The sequence below is a fragment of the Triplophysa dalaica genome, chromosome 6 (genome assembly GCF_015846415.1).
Source record: "Triplophysa dalaica isolate WHDGS20190420 chromosome 6, ASM1584641v1, whole genome shotgun sequence".
Taxonomy (NCBI): Eukaryota; Metazoa; Chordata; class Actinopteri; order Cypriniformes; family Nemacheilidae; genus Triplophysa; species Triplophysa dalaica.
In genome coordinates this window covers 1,707,721-1,731,713 of record NC_079547.1, presented here as the reverse complement: position 1 = coordinate 1,731,713, position 23,993 = coordinate 1,707,721, and the positions used below count along the sequence as shown (strand labels likewise).

Genomic DNA, 23,993 nt, shown 5'->3' with positions numbered 1-23,993 from the left:
TTCTCTACTGCTAATTGCAATGCCTTTCTGCATCTGTGAGTCTCCAGACGTGTGGATAGGTTCACTGATGGGCGTTATTTGTCTCTGTTATTGAAAGGTCAGGGGCTTGATTTTCTGATTTTTGATCTGCAGGGGGATTCTCAGTGAATGAGACCCTTCTCTTGCCTTTAAACTCTTTAAAATCCTCTAATCTCCATGCGCGTGGCTCAGTGATTACAGCTCCGCGCTTTCGAGATCGAGTTTCCGATCGTTGCTGTCCACGGCAGGGAACATCCAGTCTTTTCTTTCTGCTCCACGTGGCGCTGACATCACTGAAGCCCTTTGATAACCTGACCTTATTTACAGCGTAAATATGTTTATCCAAGTTTGTGGGGATAAAAAATATGTAATTTATACATAACAACTTTATTTACATTGCGAAAAAATCTTATCGAGCTTAAGCTTCTGTAAATTTATTTATGAAGGTTAGAATATCAGATCCATCGTTTTGTCTATAAATTAATTCACACGTACCGAGTTATTAATAAACCAACACTGTGCACATAATGACCAACATCGCGATATTAAAGTATATCGGGTTGCTTTTCTTTGTAGTGTTTATTGTTAGGAATTTTGGTTAAGATTATCTCACGAAACTGCATTTAAAAGATAAAAATTCTGAAATGGGGTTTGACAGAAATTATACAAAAAAAGATTTTGGTTCCCCAAAAATAATCTTTTTCCAATGCAAGAACCTTTGAAAGGCGATATGGTTTTATCTCGATAATTAAACCGTTCGGGTTCTTTTTGCGCTGTCCAGGGTTCTGAATCGACAACAACGATTTGTTCAAAAACGAATAAATAAATAAATCAGTTTTCATGTTTACTTTAGCCAGTCTAAGTCAAATCCTGACGGTTTTTATAGCTATCATGTACAGCGCTTCTTATCAAATAATCGTGCTTTTTCCGCAATGCGTATCGACTCGTGTAATGCCTTAAGTTCTTATTGTGTGTTGATTTTTATTTTCCATGGCGTATTCTTTTTTGCACATTTTTTTTATAGTAACTGTCTTTATAATTTCTTATTTTTATGCTCTTTAATCTCGTCTTCTTTGAGAATAATAATCAAAAAAATAAATCATTGCATAGATAAATATATTTAAACATGTGAAGTGTCTGAACGTTTTAAAATATATCTTTAATATATTATTTTAACGGGCAATTTAAAGTTAAAGAAACATCGCTATAGTGACCAGCCTTGGATACATCATATTTTCCTGGTAAGTTAAAACACTGAGTTGTGATTGAATCTCTCAATTAGAGCAAAGCCACGTGACTGCAGGTTTGTCCTCCTGCCATAAGAACAGGTGCTCTCAGTGCCTTTATGTCATACCTCTCACACACACTCTGTAGATTGTATTTTACTCGAATTCATCATCGAGTTGTCTTTGACATATAATACATCATACCGCGCTAGTTTAAGTATTCACAGTCGTGTTATATTTGTTGGGGTAGTGTGAGGTATTCGTGCTCATGAAGGTGGAGGGAGAGGTGGGCACCGGAGGCGCAGCGGCGTCCGGTGCTCGCGGCGGTACTGACTGCTGTATCACCAGACTGCTGAGTGTCGTGGAGAGCGAGTTACAGGCCGGCAGAGAGAAAGGAGACCCCACGGAGAAACAACTCAAAGTCACCCTGGAAGATGCTGAACTGTGGAGGAAATTCAAAGAGGTGACGAATGAGATGATTGTGACGAAGAACGGCAGGTGAGCGACAAAATATTTACATCAACCACAACCTTTAATGAAAACCGAATGCATTGAATATTTACAAACACATCAAGATGAATCACGTGTTTAACTTTTAGTAAAGATTTGAGTTCTAAGTTTGCTTGTTTAAATACTTTGATCCAGGATCTCATATTCATATTCAAGTTATAGCCTAGTTGTGATGCTTCATATCCTTTTTTTTTACTTTTGGTAACGTGTTTGATAATAGTCGTTTATAAATTGTATTTAGTTATGCGATTTTCTTACTAAATTACTTGATTTAATTATAACTGAACATCAGTGAATTGATTTGAATTAATAATTTAAGTAGAAACCGAACAAAAAGCCTACAAGATTTCAGCATCATAATAATGAGTGCAGAAATAAAAATGCTATTGTTTTAAGTTATACAAACTGTGTTAAGTGTGAAACTAAAATAGAGAAAATTCTAAATGATATTGATGTAAGCGTTGATGTTCAAATAATGGCGCTTTTTTAAAATAAGGGTCGTGATGAAATTCTGCACTCCCAATAAAACTTTGCCTTTAAATGCCTTGTCATATAGTCAGGTTTATTACTGGTTTTGGCACATGTTGAGCAGATGAAATGAATTGAATGGGCTTGTTGTGGTGTTGTCGAGCTGAAGGGTGACTTGACTAGCTCACTCGGTGGGTCACTCATTCGGTCAGTTTTGCAGGTGGGTGTCCTTTCATTTGCAGCCCCTCTTAAACTTGTTCTCATCCAAAAAAAATATTAATGGAAGAGGAAAAGTGGAAAATGACTAACATCCACCTCTGGTAAAGTTTGTGCTTGTAGAGAATTTTGGCATGCAGTGTAAATCATTGTTGGGGTGAAAACTTTTTAAGTTGTTTTTTAAGCTTTTGGATGATGGCTTTGTTACAGAAGAATTGTTTTTAATGAATGCAGTAACAATACATGGGGGCTGAAACTTTTTAAGATTCAAAACAGATTAAGACACAAAATTGTCTTTATCTATTCAGCAATATAAGGCACATTTTGAGTTATTCACAAAATCATTTGAATATAACAAATTTGTTCTTCAAATAAACTCTTTCAGAATACATGAAATGTTGCATAACTGTTTTAATTGTTCTTTTATTTGTCCTTTCAAAGCTCAGTCTGCATGCACTTCATTTGTACTGAAATAAAAGCTCTTTTATCTATATTTAGTTTTCCACAAAACATTTTTGGGGTTTCCATAAAATAGATCTTCTTTAAAATAGTTTGTTCATTTTCCAGGAGGATGTTTCCCGTTCTGAAAGTGAGCGTGACAGGTCTGGATCCCAACGCCATGTACTCCATCCTCCTGGACTTCAGTCCTTCAGATGGGCACCGATGGAAGTATGTGAACGGCGAGTGGATCCCTGCGGGCAAACCTGAGCCTCACAGCCACAGCTGTGTCTACATCCACCCTGACTCGCCCAACTTCGGTGCACACTGGATGAAGGCTCCGGTGTCATTCAGCAAAGTCAAACTCACCAACAAACTCAACGGAGGTGGCCAGGTGCTTACTGCTCACACATAAGACATGTGTGGGGTTATTAAGTCTGAGATCATGTTGAAAATCATATTAAAACAAGTATGATGATAAAAAAGCTGTAAGAGTTAAAAAAGGTTAAAATGACCAAAATAATCTTTCAGTCAAAAGGTTTTGTACTCTCACAACCATTTTATGACAAAGAACCTTCAGAAAGGTTGTGTAGATGTCCAACCAAGAACTTTTGTGTTTTGTACAGATTTCCTTGCATCCTCATACCCAAGACTCTCTTCACAATATTCTCATGAATAGAATCATTAAGTTTAAAACAAATGTTTAGACTCAATTTGCGTGCATGCTTGAAGCAACGAGGAAAAATTCAATCATAGGTCTCAGACTCGACCGCACTTTACGTCTCCAACTGTGAACGTCTGGACAGGGGAAAGTTCACGCGAGATCTTATTTTCCACCAGTAGTGCACTTTTTCTTCTCCTGTCCACAGCCATTCCTCCGTTGATAAATCGGCATCGGTCTGCCCTTATAGACCGATGAATAAAAGCGTCATGCGCGCGCGGATTACGCGCGTCGTGCAGGTGCATGCGTAACGTTCCGCGTGCCCTGTTCCGCAATCTTGAGTATCCTCTCAGAGCTCTCGTGCTTCTAAACAAGCTCGCGTAGCTTTTAGGAGTCTTTGGCCTGCCTTTAATCACCCCGCGCGCAGCCACGGGAACATTTCAAGTGCGCATTTATACAATTACCGCTCTCCTCTGCATCCACTTCACCTATGGAGGCCCTTTGTTCAGCGGGGACTGCATGTAAACAGGAATAAACAGCTCTTAATTGCCACTTTTCCCGTTTAATGCACTTCCCGCCGTTCAGGCTGAAATGGTGTACTTCAGCTGGCCGTCCGGGCTTTCAGCGCGGGGCCGCTGCACGCGAGCCGCCCGAGCCCGCTGCTCCCTTCCAGCATATGACTCCGCCACCAAATGATTATTGGTATTTACATGACCCCTCCCTCCGGTCCTCTCTGTTCTCTATTTACCGGGGGTTTTAAACGGCGCGCTGGCACAGGAGAGGGCGATGAGAGAGAACCAGCTCCAAATGAAATAATTGCTGTGGTTAGTTGTACATTATGGTAATTACCTGTGTTTTTTCTATGCAAAATTAATTTAGCCAGCAGTCCTCAGATGTTCAAAAAAGCAACATATTAAAAAAGGCAAAGGGGAGAGAAAAGCACACAAAGGCCTTTATGTCCCCCGGAGCCATGCAGATGAGTACCTGGCCCTCATCACTCATTGTAATCTACCAATTAGATGGAAAAAAAGCTCTTTCTGCGCATCTCTCGCCGTGAATTTTGTTGATGTAACGCTGATAGATTTATACGTGCTTGACTGCAGTCATCTGGAGAATTTTGCTCAGAGAATAATATACATATTCTAATATAAAGCATGTAGGCCACAATGCCCTTTAAAAGTTGAGGGTCATGGAGGTAAGATATTTTTCTGCATTTTGAAATAAACTCATCAAAGATAAGAAATAACACAAATGTAACTTTGGGGATAAGCTTGTGAAATTCAATCAAATGCTTTTAAACGCTTTTTTTGGTCCAAAACGTTTTTAAATGTGTTGTTGGCACAATATTTTTGTCTATAAAACAACAAGCAAATGATCATGGAAAACATTTCAGTTTCGTAACTTTTAACTGAGATGTCTTTTGCAACTCCAGAGGAGACTCATGTGAGATTAATATTATAGATGCAAAAAGTATATTGGCGTGTCTAGTAACAACAGCCAAATTAAAGAGATATCTCAGTTTTTCAGAGATATTAATGTAAAATATGTACTATGTAAAACTAGTCAAATGAACTTATTTTTTGTGTTTTATTTATTACTTGACACAAGTAAAGTAACTTTTTTAACATAAATTTTGTAGTAAGCAAAACTTGCAAATGAACACAAAAAAATGAAGGAAATCCTTTAGTTGTTTTTTACAGTGTAGTCTTTGGTAACACATATATAATGTATGATCACAAACAAGACTTAAACCAATAAAATGAATGTTTTTCAATCCATTTAAAAAGTTGTATCATGTTTGCTACCTTAATTCAAAAAGAATTAAAATGCAGAAATTGTTCAATGATGAATTCAATTCCAAACAACACAGCATTTTCCCAATTCTTTTAGGTGACTTATTCCCTTTTGTTCTGATTCTTTGATGCAGATCATGCTGAATTCACTCCACAAGTACGAGCCACAGATTCACATTGTTCGTGTGGGAGGCAGTCACAGGATGGTGACCAACATCTCTTTCACAGACACTCAGTTCATCGCTGTAACCGCCTACCAGAACGAAGAGGTGAAGCATCTTGACCCATATATTCAAAACTGAACTACTAGAGGATGTGTTTTCCCTATATGTTTCGTGTTTTATTGTACAACTAAGAGTCATTATTTTACTCTTCGCAGATAACCGCACTGAAGATCAAACACAATCCTTTCGCCAAAGCCTTCCTTGATGCCAAGGAAAGGTACAGTCACATCTAATGACATGAAAGTTTCTCATGAGTTTGACTGTTTATGATATGGTGCAGGAGCTGCGTGACGGTGTGAAATCAGCTGTGATTAGTGAGTTATTATGAAGCGTTTATGCTGTGAATGGAGCGTGTGTGAATAAAGCAGCTCATTGAAGCGGCAGTGTGAAGTGACAGTGAGAGATCTGAAGCGCCGACACTGAAGAATGTGTGAGATACAACACAACAATGATGCTGAAATCATTTACTCCTGTGTCATGAATTCACAGCATGAGCAGAGATTAAATCACTCGACTGAAAAACCTCTGTTTCCTAGATTTATATATAAAAGATATAAATGACAAAACTGTTGTCCAAAGGGATTATTTGCACAATATTTGTTATTAATTCCCCTGTAGGTTACATTAAACATTCAAAACATCTTAAAAAGAAGGTGCTTTATGATGCCATGGAACCTTTTTTGTCTAGACGGTTCCATAAAGAACCTTTAACACCCAAAGAACCTTTATATTTCACAAAAAAAAATTGTATGGTGCAAAAAGATTCTTTAGATTAAAGAGATGGTTCTTTAAAGAATACACTCCAAGACTTTTTAAATCTGAACAGATGTTTTTTAAACTAGAAGTCATACACTTGCAGACTTTTTGAAAGTTTCTGATAGAAACACACTAACTGTTTAAATCTGCAGACTGGCACAGACTTTCTATAATATGTACAGAATGGAAATCTGGGCAAAAGTCTTTATTTTTGCCTTAAATGGTTTTGGTACGAATGATACAAAACATAGAAGACGTAAAAAAGTTATTGATAAGCCAAAATTAGAAAAAAGTCAAGGAAGGTAAAGGAATATGAGTTTTGTTCTAATTCACAAAAAGAAGCAAAAACAAAACTTGACAGTGAATAAATCAAACATTGAGTTTTATCATTTGTGTTTTCTTTTTTCCAGTTCTTCTCAAAAGCTTCCGTTTACATTCCAAACAGAACTACACAATAAACAAACAAATCTTTATTAATATATTTGACTATTTTCTCAAATTTGGCATCACTTTTGGCCACTACTGTGTTATTTGATTGTGATACTTTTTATGCAAGTTTCATAGAAAAGTTTTAATTCAGTGAGTATGAATCACAAAAAATGGTGATTATTTTTTAGGTTTTTATTGTTATGTCTCAATTTGCTATAAATTGCAATTAAAAAATCACTATAATCATAACCGTCATAAATTAAAGAAAGTATAAAATAATGTATAAAAAGAAAAAAAGAGCATTTTTTTATCGCGCTCAAAATATTTAAATTTCCCTTAAAATTTGCTACACTTTTTATCTGGCCTACAAAATTTATATTTTTTACAAATTGTTGTGGGATATCAGTTCTTCGTTGACTTTCTGTGGTAAAAAAACTGCCATGATTATCTACAGTATATGAAATAATTTATTTCACTTATTTATCAGAATATTATTTGTTGTTCTTCTTTTGAAGTTTCTCACGGCCAAAGTTCTCTCTCTCCACAGGAGTCATCCTAAGAATTACCTCGAACCTCCAGCCGAAAACCCGCATGTGGGCATACCACACTGTTAGTGCTTCATTCTCCTGTCTCCTCGTGCTACTTATATGATATTTTGTCTCCTTTGCAGTTAATAATTTAGATGTGTATTTTTTGCTCTGCAGGTGGATGGTTCTTATCAAACCCTGAGACTCTGTGTTCTGCCGGTGGTGGTAACTTTCCATACGCCGGAGGTCTGCAGTTAACACCTCATCACGGATACAAACACTACCCGAGTCTGCACGGGCACCGAGCGGCACCGTACCCGTCACCCTATCTGCCTCGCCATCATCATCACCGAGCTCAACACTCAGGTACCACGTGATGCTTTAAAAGAACATAGAGTAAGATTTGCTTTCAAAGCTCTAAAATGAAGAGGTGGCCATTAAACATGTCAAGTTGTGTTCCTTTTCTTTTCTGTTCTTTTCATATTTCCTATTTGTCACTCTGAAGTGTCTCTGTCTGAGAATCTGAATCCGAGTGCGGTGCAGATGTTCCCTGGTCACGATGGCTGGACGGGTGTGTCTCCTCCTGGCCCGGCTGCGATGTTGTCCATGCAGTCTGCTCCGAGCCCACCCGGAGCCAGCAGGTCAGAATCAGAACCAAAACCAAGATCAAAAATTTGTATCCAAAATATGACAGTACAATTCAAAAACTAATGGTAGAGCATCATCTAGCAACACCAACTTTTTAAAATCTATACGTGCAGCAAATAATCAGAAATCAATATTCCAGATGTAAGTTTATCAATCTACGCAAAGTATTGTTTGATCATCTGTGATTTTCATCAGTTCTTTTGTTCATCAGTTTTTCTATCATTCCTCCAGTCAGTATCCGTATCTGTGGACCGTGAGCAGTTGTGCGATGTCCTCCAGTCCTCCAGGGGGCGTCGTGAGCGGCACACTTACCCATGAGGAGTCTGCGGACTGCGTCTCCACCTCCACATCCCCATGCTCACTGCTTCAGGGCCACGGACCAACCAGCTCTGAGGGCGGTGTAGACCAAGCCAATCACAGTAGAGTGGGCGGGGTGAGCTGGTCTTGTGTAACCACCCACTCGTTTTAAATCCTTTCATTAAACTGGGAAAAAAGAAAAAGATAACCAAGATATCTGATGATGATGATGATGTTGTGAAGCGTTTATAATGGTTCTGTTCCAAATGACCCTCACACAGCCATTACTCCATATACAATATGAGGCACATTGTGCAAGTTTGAGGCACAGTTTTTGTGCTTTGGGGGTAGTGGGAATTTTTGTCCTAAGCCAATCACACATTACAATATTATGGCGCATCATTAAAGGGATATTCCTCCCAAAAACAGGAAAATTCTTTCATCATTTACTCATCCTCAGGTTGTTCCAATCCTGTATAAATGTATTTGTACTGCTAAACACAAAGGAAGATATTTGGAGGAATGTTAGTATCTAAACAGATCTCATCTCCCATTGACTCCCATAGTATTTATTTGACCTACTATGGCAGGCAATGGGGATAAGATCTGTTTGGTTGCTGACATTCTTCAAAATATCTTTCTCTGTGTTCATCAGAACAAAGTAATGTATAGAGATTTCATACAACCTAAGAATGAGTAAACGATGACAGAATTGTATTTTTTGGGTGAACTGTTCCTTTAAATGAGATTTGAGCACAGCTGAATGAATCTTGATAGAGTTTCTACGTTGTTCAGTCAGTGATCTTTCCCTTTAAATACTTTTATTTTCAATCCTGTTGTAGAACTGGGAAACCGTGTTTGTGGCAACACAATGTCATGAGGTAAATTCACACATTTTGTGAATTTCATTTCATAATTTTGGATAAAAGTGTGTGTCAAACATATATTCATATTTAACTTCTGCATTTGGCAAATGCTTTTCTCTTAAGCAACTGTCAATGCTTGGGGTTCAACACCATAATCTCTGTGTTGCTAACCAACAGAGAATTGAGAATTGCATATAATTTCTCATAATTTTTTATTCTTTCACGTGCACATTTTGACAGATCAATATCTCAGAGCTTTTATTTGAACACAGAACAAACATCCATCGAAACATGTAAGCAAACACAACTGCTGTGGTAAAACTCAACAATAATTTCTGTAACCGTTGTTGTTTATCACTTAAATATCACTTTGGCATTGTAACATGACAGAGTTTTGGTAATCGCCGTGTTTTCATGTCTCCTTTACCTCCACACACACACACATTTATTACATTCACATGCACTTTCACAGACAAAAACACAAACATTCACACAACACTACAGACAAACACACATGTGCGCTGCTCAGGTTCATCCAAAAGCCGCTTTCAGTTTATCTGCAGTTTTAAACTGCAGCATAAAGAGATCTGCAATTATTCTGCCATCATATTTTTCTGCTGTTGAAAATGCTGTTTTAATCGTGCCGCTGGAGTGGACCACTCTGTTGTTCTTACATGTGTGTAATGAAATAATGACGGCTGTCCGGTGAATGAAGCCTTGGCATCATTTTATGACACTTTGGGAACGCAGTAGATTTCTCTCTCACATATACAGCACATCTCCATCAAAATAACCTCACAATGAACCACTGCAATGTTGTGAAAGCATTCATCTCCTCATCATCCTTTACAATAAGGGCAGAAAGCTCATTAAAAATTAAATGAATTCACTATATTGTATGTCAATTGACAACGAGCTAAACAAAGGATTGCTTCATAATAGGGGTATCAGTACAGTCAATAGTCATGATATGGATTACTGTAATTATTAATATTGTGTTAATATGACACATACGTTATTAAAGTAAATCATGTGGTTAACACTTAATTATAGAAAGTGGTGGAACTGAACTCGTTTAACTCATCTTGTCTTAAGATTTTGCATATAGTTACAAACTTTCTCTATGCCTCCCTAGACTCACATTTTAACTGTGATTCAAAGAGAAAACGAAATAAACCAAAGTAAAAATGTATTTGAATTATAGCAGTTCATCTTTATTTAAAACATATCCCGATTGAACCGTTGTTGTAAATTATTTCAACCACGATAATTGTGTAGTGAAATTATGACAGCACTAAATTCATACCAGACTTTTATTTTGACATACTGGCCTGATTTTGTAGTGTTTAAAACGTAATTACACAACTCAAGAGCTTAAAGATGTGAAAAATATAAAAAATGTCTTTTAATAAAGAACGATAAGTGAAATCCAGTGACTGATAAGAGAAGGACTTACACCAGCTTCACAAAATGAGGAAGAAACATCACTACAAAAGTTGTGTATATCACTACATACCTGAAATACTGAACCGTAATTTAAAAAACTGTAAAACACATTGACTGGCGTACGAGATAATGCTTGTATTACTGTATAAATGTCAAGTGTAAAAAATTTTGTTTGGCATTGACGACCATCAATGTTTCAGCAGTTCTGTGTCTGAATGATTTCTGTACATGCATTCATATTCACATCTTAGATTTAAGAGGATCCGCGCTGAAGATTGTACTGTAACGTCTAATGTTCAAATCATCCAGAAAAGAAATGTTTCTGTCCAGACATTTTTCCTTTCATCAGGAACGCTCATGCATGAGAAATATTCCAAATAAAGTTTCCTGAAAATCCCATAAACACCTCCTCAACTCCTTTCATTTCCACCCAGATACAATGACTCCATGTCCATATCGTAATCTTTCCCGGGAAGCTCCTCCGGACTGGAGAACTCATCTCCCAGCATCCTCCACCACGGCAGACGCATGCTCTGGATCACGGCATTATGGGATTGACGGGCACGTGTGGCCACAGGACGGGAACGGCTTAAGTACAGGCCGACATCCTCCGCTTGGGCACCCTTAAGTGACGGAGCATCTAAAACAGAGTTAAGAAATAGTGTCTTATGTTTTACAAATGTCACAAGAGGTCAGTCTTAGATTCAGGTACATACTGAGTAAAAGCTCGAGGTCTGTGTTGATCTGAGCGAGCAGAGCGTGTCTGTGGTGTTCTCTCGGCCGACCGGACGCTCTGTTGATCAGGTGCTGATGCAGGAGACTCTGAGCTCTCTGATTGAGCTCCACGCTGCCCTCGGCTGACATCACTGATGACTGAACCACACAAACGCCAGCATCACTCACAGATCAAATAAATGACACCGCACTGGATAACACTACATGGATTGTAAAAAGAATAAGACACGTGAATGTTTGGTGTTTTAAAGTGCTCGTGATGACTCACAGGATGCAGAGAGATGTGCTCTTCTGTCTGTCGCCTAAGCTCCGCCCTCCTGCTGTCAGTCAATCCTTTGATTCCTTTCGTCGGTGTCAGAGTGCTTTGTTGTGCTTTACGGCGCTTCAGGAACCGCAGAATCTGACACAACATGCATCATAATAACCACAGATATTCTCATAATATAAGAACGCTTTTGCTTGAATGTGTTGTACAGGTGTAGACTCACAACTCTCTGCAGAATGACAGCAGCTCTGTGTTGTCTGAGACTGTATTTGTGTCGATGGAAACGTCGTCTCTCTCTGTGACCTCTCCAAACTCTCTGAATGAGCACAACTGCCTGTTTCTCCAGCTCCCCCAGATATCTCTCCACCTGAGCTGAGAGACGCCAGTACAAACAGATTTGACTCTCTCGCAACTTTATACCCAAATGTTCTGTTTGAAAGTGTGTGTTACCGGCTGGAAGTATCTCCATGAGATGAAGCTGCCGTTGACGGAACTGTCTCATGGCTCTCTGTCTTCTCAGACACACTTGGTGACGTAATTCCTCCTCTGCCCGCTGTCTCTCAGCATCTTCTTGTTGCCGTCTGCGCTTTTCTCTGACATCCACAAACAAATCGACACATCGAGTCACATCACATTGTTCAACAGCCTTTATTTAGCCTTAAGGTGTTGGTGTTTGTAATATGGAGCCCTGAAAAGAAAGGCTTTTTAAATACCCAAATATCTATGTGAGTGCCTGGATATGGAATCTTTTCAATCCACTTTCTTTATTTAGTTTGTGATGAGAACACCTGAATGTTTTTAATAGGTTAATATAATTTCATTTTCTAGTTTGCTGATATAGATAGTATCTTGATAAAGTGTCTAGAATGTAAAAGTGTTTGTGGGTTTGTGAAGACTGGATGAGAGCATAGGATGATCACCTCACCTGAAGCTCCGCTGGATTGTGCTGACGGCTCGCGGGAGTTTCTTCAGTCTTTTTCTGGTCTGATGGGCTCTCCAAGCCGCCTGGATCACACACGCGGCTCTCACCATCTCCTCGGACAACTCCTATGTATTATCCAGAGTAAAGGAAAAATGCAGATTTAGAATATGAGTAAACAACTTAAATGACATTTAAAGAGATCATGATATCATATCCATCAACCCAGTCATCTTTCTACATAGAAAATAATTACACTAGACACTAAAAAGGAAATGATAAAAATGTAAATCCCATGAAATATGTAATTTACACAGCACTTATTTACATTATATCCCATACATCCTATTGAAAAATAGCCTTATTTCCAGATATTCTAATGTTATGTTTTATAATTTTTCAATATATTTTCTTTTTCAAAACTAAACTAAATATTAACAGTAAATAAAGACACGGAAAAAGTTAAGAGACTATTTCACAATTATCTTGTTTTATCTGAATTTACTAATACACGTGTGCGTTTAGGTAAAAAATATCATTTTTGTTTCATCCTGTGAACTACTAATCATTTTTCTCCCAAATTTCAGGTAAAAATATTTTTCTGAGAACTGAGAAACAGGTTAGAATATCAGAATAGATGCTCTGTATTTTTTTCAGAGCTCAAATACTGCAAAGAATATTATTCATTTTCACTTTCAAGCAACAAAACATTCATAAAAGCTTTTTTTATCCCAGTTTTATCATATGTCTTGTCATGCTGTCAGTCTTTCACGTCACTGTTGGAAGAATTTGTCCCTCCTGAGGTTTGACTTGAATTACGCTGAACTTGAATTCCCTACAATACATCTTGAAATGATGATTACATGAACATTTTGGAATGGTGTCTTTTTTTTCCATGGCTTTACGCATGTCAGCTGCTTTCCAACAATTGTGAAAAGCGTTCTAGAAAGAAAACTGAGATCATGAATATAAAATATGAAGACGGTTAAACCGTGTGACCTCTGACCTCAGTGTCTCTCTGAAAAGTCTCTGACTGCAGTCGGTCGATAAGTTGATCCAGTACTGAGTCAAATCCTTTACCGCGCCAGTCTTTCACGACCAAATCAGCCAAACCTGTAGCCCAGCACACACACACATCACTGTTAGATCAGCTCTACTGAGGCGGGAGGAGGATGAACTGAAGTGTGACTTTACCTTTGTATTGTCTGTGAATGAGCTGATGGCTCGAGCTGCTGTGGTCCATTATTATGACGAGTGTTTTCACAGCGGCTCTGCCGATCACAGGATTCGAGCTACTGGACATTTTATACACAATATCATCCAAGATTCCAGTCAGAGCACGGATTCCCATCTCATCTACAACAGCGCTGAAAAACATCCGAGTGGAGGAGCAACACTTTTAATATATTTATTTTAATAAAACACTTTAAAATGCAATGAAACATCAGAACAGTTGTATCAGAAGATTTCTTTCATCTACTTTAAAAAACTGCACTGTCTAAATAGATCGGATGTTAGAAATCAGACATTTTTCGAATGGTTTTCCCCAAACTGTAAAGAAGAAACACGGATAATGTTGAGATGCTGTTGTACCTCTCTGCCCTGAAGAGCTCGTTCCACATCGTAACAGTAACAACCGAGACGTCATCGTCCTCACACATCTGGATTCTCTCATAATACTTAGACCTTAATACTGAAGAAAGATCAAGTTATAATTCAAGCGAAATATTTCAGTATATTCACATCCAGGTCAACCAGCACTTCACAAGACGTTCTCATCACAAACCATGATGACTAAGATGTCTGTGAGCCCTGAGGAGCCAGCCGATGGAACCGAAGACTCTTCTGAACAAACGAATCATCTCATTCTGTGCCTTGTCCTGTTGGAGAGAGAAATGACATTCCATGTTCATTGTGGTTATTACACGACGTCATTCTCTTGATCTCACCCTCAGAGCTCTGTTCATGAGACGGTCTGCCAGGAAAAGAAGGTTCTCAGCCACCGGAGGCAGAAATTCGTGACTGAACACCTCCATGCCTCTGAAAGACCCCAGACCCACACAGCACGAGCTACAGAGACACCAACACACATTCAAACTCCACAGGACTGCACACAAAAACCTGCATTTACAGATGACTTCAAAGTACCTGAGGATGTCTGCCATCTGAGTCAGAACCGCACATCCTCCTTGAATCTGAGCTGGACTGAATCTCAGAGAAGATGAGCAATACTGCAGAACACCATGAGAGTAAAGAGTCCGTTTACACTCCTCCAGATCCCTCTGATCTCCTAAAGACTTCCTGTCCACAACATCTGATCACGTGAAAGACGTTCAGATGGTTTCATGTACATTCGGGATGTTGCACATCATTTAAACACAGATTTTAAAGAAATATAAATAATGATAAACGTAAGACAAAACGTTTCTTTCATGGAGATACCTTTTAGTTTTGACAGCACGTGGAGGATCTTCTTTTCGGGTTGTTCGCGCGTATCTGCTATTAAATCCGTGAACTCTCGTGACGCATCCATCGCTTCAGAAAAACGCGTTCAATCTCTGAGACGATTAACAAAACAAAACACTGTTTATATGGATTTAGTGAGTTCTGTGTTTAATGAAAGTGTCATTTCTATCATCTCTCCGCTAAGGAACGCGCAACATGCGACGGGAAGCTGTTCAGTTACCACGGAAACCACTACGTCATCAGCCCTCGACTTCTCGTCAAAAAAATTGAACATCACATTTTCAAAATCTTTCTTTTTTTAAAATTATAATTAATTCCATGCATCTTTCCCCATTTGTTGTTATTGTATTGTAGTTTTTTGTGTGTCTTGTAAATTTATGTTTGGTCTAATTTTGTTTACAAATATTGGACACTGAAGTCATTTTCAAAAGTTATATTGTTGTTTCATATTTGATTTGGTATGTTGTTATAATAAAAAAAAATGAGCACGGCAAAAATAAAACGTTTTACACACAAACAAACATACATCACAAAAATTCAACATTGTCATATGAGGTCACAGTTGATTATGTTTAAATATGTACCAAAAGTAAATAAATAAATAAATAAATAGAAAACAGTAAAAAGTCTAGACCAAGATACATGAAGTTATAGATAGTGTAAAGGATTTTGTTTTTGGCGTATTATATATATTTTTATTTTATTGAACGTTTTCTACATTATGTGGATATGTCATTTTCTGCTATTTTTCTTATATCCTTAATTAAAACCAGAAAGACATTATGTCATTGTTTACCCTTATGTCATTAAAAATCAGTAAGTAAAGTAAATGAAGTAAGTAAATAATGAAATAATTGTGATATTTGAGTGAATTATAACATGCAGTGAAAAACATACCATACAATGTGGCAATGATGAGAATTTTGGTCAAAATTCAAACCACTTAATTTTATAAAATTTTGCAAAGACTGCAAAACAAAACAAATGCTTAGAAAAAAGTTTACCGTAATAATTTAATAAAACACAAACAAGTATTCATAAATAACACACACATACAATCAAATTAAAAATCCGATCCTCACTCGTAACTGCTGAAGCATCATTTGTTCAAATCAGCTCTCAGCGTTCTCTGCAGACTTTCTATACTGGCATCAAGTGCTGCTAGACCGTCTCTGAAATTCTGCTCATCTTGTGTGTTAAATGTGGGCCAGGTATTCACACTCCCGTCAGACGCAAAAGACTTATCATCACAAGAGGAGAAAGTGCTCTCCATCACTGACGGCAGCCCAGTGTTTCCCTCGGCATCCATCTTCAGACACCCCCGGGCACGCTGGAATTGATCGAAGATCTGATCGCGAAATCCTTCCGAGACACCCAGCTTTTCAAAAGCACGGGCCATATATTTCAGCCCTACATTCTCATCCACATCTTTCCGCTTTGTGACGGTCAGCTCGTCACACTGTGTGAGAGGTTTACTGTGAGCAACACCAGTGACAGGCGGCCCCATTGAAGTCTCTTTTAAAGGAGCGAAGGATATTGAATTCTGCTCTGCTGACAGAGAAACCTTCTCAGCTATTGCTTCCAGGGTTGACTTGTGCATTTCTTTTACCGTTAGAGAGGTGAGTTTACTATCTGATGGTGTAATTCCTTCTCTTCCGAACGCTCTGCGGGAGGAGAGGCCTGTCCCGTCCCCTCCAGAGTCTGAAGATAGGTCTTTACAGTGTTGGAGAGTTTGTCTGATGCGCTCGCCTCTCTCTGTGCATTTTCATGCAATTCCAGAACACTCTTGGTTAGGTTCGCGTTCGGTTGAGTTGGATCCAGCTGTTGAGATGACTGGGTGACATATGGCTTTATCTGGTTTCTCTGTAGACTCCTGTGGGCATAAAAGAAACATCACTCACATTTAGAAGTTTATTATTTATTAGTTGAAGATATGACATTGTAGTTGAGTCAAACTCTTACTGGATGAACTCTTGGAGTGTGTTGATCTCTGCCTCCCCCTGCTGGAGACGAAGACTCAATGCAGCTTTCTCAATCTCATGCTCCTGCTGTTTAATCAGGCAGCTCTTCATTTCAGCTAACGCCTCACTAAACTCTGCAGGGTTTGTAAGATGACACAATCAAAAACTCACCAAAGTTTCTGTCATACCATGACTTTCATATTCCCAATTATTATACCACAAGCGCATTAAAGGAAAATTTCGGAATCTGTCTCCAAAATCTCCATCCTTGGCTATTCTGTACATTGAGTGTCTCAGAAAATCATACTTGAACATTCATACCCAGCCTGAGGCGACTGTTCTCTGTCTCGAGTTGCTCTTTGTGCCGTTGCCAGTCATTTTCTTTTTTCTCCAAGGTGTTCTGTAGTCTCATGTTCTCCTGCTGAAGGTTCTGGAACTCTCTGTGGCTCTCATTTAACTGAGTCTGAAGAGTGACGTTCAGTGACTGCAATGCCACCACTGAAACACAACCAAACACACACAAACACCTTTCTTAAGGGCTCTGATTTAGTACTCGGCTAGCCATAGAAAATTAAATATTTTTTTATAGTTCACACATTGAATCTTTTACATGATTCAGTTTTTTAACACTATCTTACAGTACAACACTAAACATGTTTCATTTAAAAAAAAAAACACACACACACACATAAAATGCTTCACAAATAAAAAATATACATTTTTTTTTTACAAAAATATACAAACAATATAAATCATATTAATTGATTATTATTAATAATATACAAATATGCAAGTTTTGAATGCTGTTTAATTGCAAGTCTTCTGTTGGATCTGCATTTGCAAATCGCTGACGTCCTACTGAAACCTCTCGGTTTTTGAGACTTTATTTTTTTTGCCATAAATCATTATTTTTAGTCACTAGGTTTTGCAAATATATAAGCAATAACAATTATTAAAGGGATATTTCAACCAAAAATGAAATTCTGTCATGAATTACTCTGTTTAAATGCGTCTGTTTGGTTTTGGCAAATTGCCCCAGAACTGTTTGCTGTCCTACATTCTTAAAAATATCTTATTTCAACAGAACAAAAAATAGATAAAGTATTTTTGCCTACTATGGTAGTAAAAGTCTTAGAACTGTCCGGTCATAAGCATTCTTCCAAATATCTTTCTCTGTATTAATCAGCAAAAATAAATTTATACGGATTTGGAACAACACGGAGGTGTGTAAATGATGACAGAATTTTTATTTGGGGTAAACTGTTCCTTTAAGAGCTTGTAAATTAAACAACACAGTATTTAATCATTTAAAAAACTTTTTCCCTTTTCCTGAAAAACAGAGAATTTGGTTCCATCCAAGGTTTCAGAAGGACAGCGATGAAATCATCTTAGGTGTGTAGATCGCCTTTGATTTGTGTTTAAAGGCTCTCCTGATACGTCATAATTAACATGTGCGTCAATCTACTCTCTTTATCGGATATACACTTAATATTTACAATCATGCATTTCTTAGAAACCTTTAAAAGTGATTTGTAGTGCATGCAATGTATATCAGTGACCGTTGTCGGGTTCTATGAGTCAGTTCTTAACAGGGATCAATGAATTCTCTCTTTCCAGCGACAGCATTGAGAAGAGAGTTACTCACCCTCCATGTTACAGTCCATTGGCCTGGCTCTCCGTTCAGCCCTCTCACGCTCCAATAACTGCTGATTCAGGATTCGCAAACGCCTAGAAGACATACGCACAAACTCTTATACACAACACTGATTCTAAAGCATATCTGTGATGATCTTAAACATACTGTTAACACCAAAATAATAATTATGTCATCATTTGTGTATGTCATTCAAAACCTGTGTGACGTTTTTTATTTCTTGTGTTTAAATGTAAAAGCTGTCGGAGCCGATAGCCTTGTGGTTAAGTGCTTCGACATATGGCGCTGTTGCGCTCCGGGCGACCCGATTTCTAGTACTGGCTCGCAACCCTTTCCCAAACCCAACTCTCTATCTCACCAACTTGCTTCCTGTCCTGTTACTGTACTGTAATTAAAGGCAAAAAGCCCCAAAATAAACCTTTAAAAAAAAAGTGAAAGCTTGGGGTTGCAGACCTGCGCAGCTGTGCGTTCTCACTCCGGAGCGGCTGCACGGCGAGTGCGATCTCAGCCTGGATGTTGGTGCTGCCCACCATGAGCGGGAGTAGCGAGATGCTGTGCTCCACCTCCGAGATCAGACGCACAGCTTCACTGTCTGCACACAAAACACACACAAGATCTTCAGATCCATCAAAACCATCTGAAGGCTCCATTTCTAATTATGACGCTCAAAGTGAATCACACAACCATTTTGAGTTTGAAACGGAATATCGGTTTTCATGAATCTGGAGACGACTGAAAGGCTGAAGGTGTAATAAGAGCCGCCAACAATATCATTACACAGAAAACTGGATTTTAGGATTTTCTGAAGGAAGTGCGTAAGATGCTTACACGAGAACACTTTTGTTTGTGAATCAGAGATTTTTTCAACATTCTCACCCTGATTTGCGAGCAGGGTCTTCAGCTCTCCCAGCATATATCTGACAGTCATAACTCTCCGGGCGGTCTTCTCTGGACTGGTGCAGATATCTCTGACAGGTGTAGTGTCCATCACATCGTGCTCATCTTTAGTCTCGTCCTCTGCACTAGTATCTCCCTCACTTTCTTCTGAACTCTCCTGCGAGCCCCGCAACATCAGCGGCGGTCCATTTGGATGAGGACGTGCTGGGCTAACGTGGGTCTGAACGGACACCCGTGCTGCTGGCACTGACGTTGAAGGGCAGCTAAAGCTCCCACTTGACCCTACGGGACCATCACAGACTGGACGGGTGATCAACGCTAACTCTTGTTCCGCAGGAGTACAAAGCCCATTTTGGAAAGGTGACTCCACGGTGACGGGACACTGCTGTTGGACTGCTGATGGGATGGGGAAAGAGCGGGCGAACTGAGGCGGGTCGGCATGATGAAACCCCTCTGTTGAGCTACTTCTGCTCTGTGTACACTTTGAAGAGCACTAGGCAAAGAGAAAGCGAGAGATTCATGTGACACAATCATGCAATAAAAACATTTCTGTCTGATCCAGACAAAATTGAAAGAAGCGTTCTAACAATCATAGTTTCCATTTCTGCCCTATGTGAAATCCCATCAGCACATATTGAACATCTAATACAGACATTTTGCGTCATGCCGAGTTAGAACGTGGTGTTAGATATCCATCATTCTTGAATGAAAGATGTAATGTAATGATAGACGTACAGGTTCACCCTGAGCTGAAGCGGGTCTCTGAGGGCTCAGTGCAGGTGTAGATGTAGTCAGTCGACAGTTAAACACTGTGTGTTTCTGAACCTCACCTGAAAACAAAAAGACAAACAGAACAGAAATCATATCAATCAGGACAGATCCACAAAACAAGGAACATACGTCAGTCAGTTATAGAGCATGTTTTTCTTACTGTTAGCAGCAGGCTGCGAGAGGCCCGGTGGGACTAAATGTTGCTGAATCTGTTTTGATTTTGTTCCAGGTGCCGGTCCTGCAGGATGATCTCTGATCACAGGGTTTAAACCTGGGTACGATCTGGCAGACAGAATCGTCTTCTGCACCGGAACTAAAAAAGGAAGAAATAACCTGTAGTGTTTGGCGTTAACACAATATTAAAGGAGCTGTGAGTAACATTGACACCTAGCGGTTGAGCTTGGTATCGCGAGGGTTTTTCCCCCCCATCCTGGAGTGGAATGGAAAGCGTTCCCACCAAACTAGAATGAAGCGTTAAGGGTTAGGGAACATCTAACCCTAACGCGATTTATTCCCGCAAGTCGCGTTTGGTGGGAACGCTCTATTATGCTTTAAGTTCATTTGATAATTTATACGTTTGCAGTGGTTTTGTTGTTTTCAACTATAACTCAATCAGCAGCTCGTTTCAAAGGTTGCGTCCTCCGAAGGTCGGATTTACGGTTCATATTGCGGTCTCGTCTAAATAACCCTGGTAAAATTGTATATATCCTCGTAAGTTGTAAAATGATATAGTAATTCTTTCTAAGTTTGCAACGTAATAGAGAATGTGAAGCTGACATCAGGCCATATGTTGAATGTTGCCGGTGCGCCGCCATCTTGGGAGGATCATACTCCACTGCTATTATTCTTTTGCTATGTACCGTTACTTGTTTTGTTTGATATAAGAAGAAATGGAAAGTGAAAGTACCATGGTCTTTTCCTGAACGACTCTGCGTAATACTATTGCAGTTTTTAAAACAGCAAGACCGACCTACCACAGTTATAATTTCTAATCAAACAAGAAAACAAAACACTGCACTGAACGCACCAGCAGCGACCTTCCAAGATGGCGCAACATTCAACGCGCCGTGAAGTACCGGAGAGGGTGGAATCTGTTCTGACCCATATCGTTTGGTTGCTGCAATACGCTGTGATTGTCAACAACTGGCAACCGAGCAGTCAAAATACACTAGTGGGTAAATCGTCAGTGGGCGGTGTCACACGGACCAAAACAAAACAGACATTCCGGCACATTTCAGAGTGGAATAACTGGCAATAGCATTGTTTTCTGGACAAACCTATATATGAACTTGGCATGTTTCCTCAATATCTAGGAACATATTAAGTTAATGTTTTGATTTAATACAGTAAAATATTTACATACAGCACCTTTAATCCAACCAAGATGTATGAACCAAAGAAAAATGTTTAACAATCAGGGTAATATATTTGTGACACTTTAAAAGGACATCATAACAAATCATCAATCATTGATAAAGAACACTAGATTTAGGGACCATTACCTGGCTTCTTGTTCACATGCGTTCCCGCGTGGGTCTTCCTCCCGTGTTGTTTTCGGTCCGTCTCTGTTTTTCTGGACAGAATCTTGTGTTTGGGTTTAGAGTTGCTGCTCTTTTTCCCCTCTGCTTTTGCCTTTGATTCTGTTATACATGTCAAATCTCATTACTCCACCATTGCTATAGACCACTTTGCAAAATGTAAACACTGGTCCAGAAGTTTTAATTAAGTTCTTATTTTTTATCTTAAATAACTAAATCTCAACGAAATTTGTTTAAAATGTTAAATCAGTTACAAATATTCATTTGGTTGTATCCTGTTCAAACATTTGTGTAGTGAAACAAGAAGTTCTTCAGGACCAGCGTTATTTACGTCGTCTGGAAGGGTCTATAGGTGCAAAAGGAAACCTTGAAGTGCTACCATATGCACATCCCACCTTCTTGTTCAGCTGCAAGTATCCCACTGAGTAAAGCAGCACATCGATCCAGTCCCTTGTGTACCGTTGTCACCTGGATATTTGTGATAAGAAAGATTGCAGTCAGAATGCCATTTTCCATTCTACACAATATATTAATGAAGGATGTGTAACTTCTGTACCTGATCTTCAGAATCTGTAGAGTAAAGGGAATATGCAGGTTCAAGGGGTGTAAGCGACCTCCCCACGACCCTAAACCAGAATGAACGTGTTAAAAAGTATCATGCAAAAGATGTCAACTAATGCTCAGGATTTTTTTACTTTTTCTTGTATATGTGTCCCCGTCCAGATGCTGTGAGTCTGCCTGATGAGACCACCTGCAGACGACAGGAACAGTGCTTCACAACAATAAAGTACAAATATAAATATGTATATAATAGTCCATTACCTTTGGTCTTGAAGCTCCTTGTCGTGCCATGTGAGATTCGACGTAATACACAAAGTTTACCTACTGTGTCATCACTGTTATCCTTACAACATACAGTAATGCTAATAAAGGTTTAACGTTGCTTTCGTATTTATTAGGAGACGAATATCTAAACCGTGAATTAATAAAGCAAATTATAAAGACAAGTCGATCTGCATCTGAACAGCAAAACAAATCGCTTGAATCTCTGCCGCCATTCAAGCGTCTAGTTTTGACGTTCAAAACGGAAGCCGAGTTCTGTCGACCAATAGAAAGACAGGCGGTTTCCTTTTGTCGGGATTTCATTGGTGCGATGCTGCACAGAACATCACCTCTTTTCCTATTGGGCTTAGACCGTGTCAATCATTGTACTTGGTTCACGCCCATAAAGGTTTAGACGCTAGAAATGTGTTTCCATGGAGATGACGGAGCGGTTCAGAAATCAGTTCGCGGTTTTGTAACGCGATATTCCCGCTCGTCAGTTCTAGAAGTGCTAAAATAACGCATTATTTGTTTCTTTCATTAATTCTACATCTATTTTTAAGAATAATAGGTCAGCACAAAGAAGGTCGTGCAGTATTTTATTTCACTTGGTTAAAATCTGATTTTTTTATTGGACGGTCAACATAAGTGGTGTTTTAAATCATGTCCGGTCTCATGATGGGCAGAAAGCAGGGAACACGGTTTTTTTTTGACCCGGATGTCTCTGTAATGGATAGATGAGGTTACATTCAGAGCTCTTCTTCTCCGTGTGCCATTAGATGCTCATCACAAACACACATCAAGACTGCTGATGAAATCAGACACCCTCATCATGCCATAATCAACCTTCTGTAATGATGGAAGACAAAGAGAGAAAATGATGGCAAGCTTTAAACAGGGGAGTTTGTGTATTGGGTCAGGGTTTGTGCATATCGGTTTTTACATGTATTTTGTTTAAATCTATCTTTACAGTTTTGCTAGACACTAATGTCACTGCAAGGACCATTTGAGAGGGGATGGCCCTGGATAAAATATGAATGACATTTAACTCGTGCTCGTGTGTTCAGGTAAGTGAGAGTCAAACTTGGATACCTCTGGAGACACCTCTGCCAAGTAGACTTACACGTCACAGGATGTCTTATATGGCAAACAAGCATTAGGGTGAACACAGGTGGGGTCACCGGCTAGAATAAAGCAAGCGGCCCATGACATGATTTCATTTGAATACAAAAAGATTGAACAAACAGCCATATTAACTTAATAAAATCTTTTAAAATCATTTAACTGATTTTTTAAATGTAATATTCAAAAATGGATAAAGAAAGAGTTAATTTGTCCATATATTATTTAGCTTTATTTAATGAATGAATGAACAAGTTATAATAATAGTTTTAATAGCCTATACACTTGTGAATTCTAATATAATTATTTAAGTTAATCAG

General features: G+C 38.8%; 3 protein-coding genes across 4 annotated transcripts; 1 reads left to right on the top strand and 2 right to left on the bottom strand.

Moving 5' to 3' along the window:
• The first annotated feature begins 1,512 nt into the window (after positions 1 to 1,512).
• Positions 1,513 to 8,383, top strand: tbx19 (T-box transcription factor 19). The gene is made up of 8 exons (XM_056751123.1): positions 1,513 to 1,742; positions 3,006 to 3,270; positions 5,465 to 5,599; positions 5,710 to 5,771; positions 7,287 to 7,348; positions 7,444 to 7,632; positions 7,772 to 7,907; positions 8,146 to 8,383. The coding sequence occupies exons 1-8, from the start codon at positions 1,513 to 1,515 to the stop codon at positions 8,381 to 8,383; spliced, it is 1,317 nt and encodes a 438-aa protein (XP_056607101.1).
• A 2,079-nt stretch (positions 8,384 to 10,462) lies between these two features.
• Positions 10,463 to 15,116, bottom strand: LOC130424795 (IQ calmodulin-binding motif-containing protein 1-like). 2 transcript variants are annotated; one of them, XM_056750715.1, is made up of 13 exons: positions 14,885 to 15,116; positions 14,591 to 14,756; positions 14,392 to 14,512; positions 14,229 to 14,322; positions 14,036 to 14,135; positions 13,637 to 13,809; positions 13,449 to 13,555; positions 12,449 to 12,570; positions 11,974 to 12,116; positions 11,747 to 11,895; positions 11,527 to 11,658; positions 11,240 to 11,396; positions 10,463 to 11,163 (listed from the first exon to the last, which is right to left on the bottom strand). In XM_056750715.1, exons 1-13 carry the CDS (start codon positions 14,973 to 14,975, stop codon positions 10,934 to 10,936), a joined length of 1,785 nt encoding a protein of 594 aa, XP_056606693.1. In that variant the 5' UTR covers positions 14,976 to 15,116; the 3' UTR covers positions 10,463 to 10,933. The 2 variants fall into 2 exon arrangements, with proteins under 2 accessions (XP_056606693.1, XP_056606694.1); XM_056750716.1 differs by lacking the exons at positions 14,392 to 14,512; positions 14,885 to 15,116 and having other exon boundaries at positions 14,591 to 14,753.
• A 474-nt stretch (positions 15,117 to 15,590) lies between these two features.
• On the bottom strand, positions 15,591 to 23,868 carry ccdc14 (coiled-coil domain containing 14). The gene is given in 14 exon segments (XM_056749816.1): positions 15,591 to 16,546; positions 16,549 to 16,781; positions 16,871 to 17,003; positions 17,191 to 17,367; positions 18,515 to 18,597; positions 18,977 to 19,115; positions 19,400 to 19,913; positions 20,156 to 20,250; positions 20,352 to 20,504; positions 21,694 to 21,831; positions 22,125 to 22,197; positions 22,286 to 22,355; positions 22,425 to 22,480; positions 22,552 to 23,868. Coding segments are annotated over 14 exon segments (2,433 nt in total). The 5' UTR covers positions 22,582 to 23,868; the 3' UTR covers positions 15,591 to 16,007.
• Between the last annotated feature and the right edge of the window lie 125 nt (positions 23,869 to 23,993).

What these genes read in the sequence shown, in the direction of transcription:
- LOC130424795 (XM_056750715.1), bottom strand. Translation starts at nt 14,975, where the DNA reads ATGGATGCGTCACGAGAGTTCACGGATTTAATAGCAGATACGCGCGAA. An exon ending in CAGATGGCAGACATCCTCAG is followed by an intron (nt 14,513 to 14,590) that starts GTACTTTGAAGT and finishes GTGTCTCTGTAG; the next exon opens with CTCGTGCTGTGTGGGTCTGG. An exon ending in CAGACATCTTAGTCATCATG is followed by an intron (nt 14,136 to 14,228) that starts GTTTGTGATGAG and finishes ATCTTTCTTCAG; the next exon opens with TATTAAGGTCTAAGTATTAT.
- tbx19 (XM_056751123.1), top strand. Translation starts at nt 1,513, where the DNA reads ATGAAGGTGGAGGGAGAGGTGGGCACCGGAGGCGCAGCGGCGTCCGGT. An exon ending in AACTCAACGGAGGTGGCCAG is followed by an intron (nt 3,271 to 5,464) that starts GTGCTTACTGCT and finishes TCTTTGATGCAG; the next exon opens with ATCATGCTGAATTCACTCCA. An exon ending in CCGCCTACCAGAACGAAGAG is followed by an intron (nt 5,600 to 5,709) that starts GTGAAGCATCTT and finishes TACTCTTCGCAG; the next exon opens with ATAACCGCACTGAAGATCAA.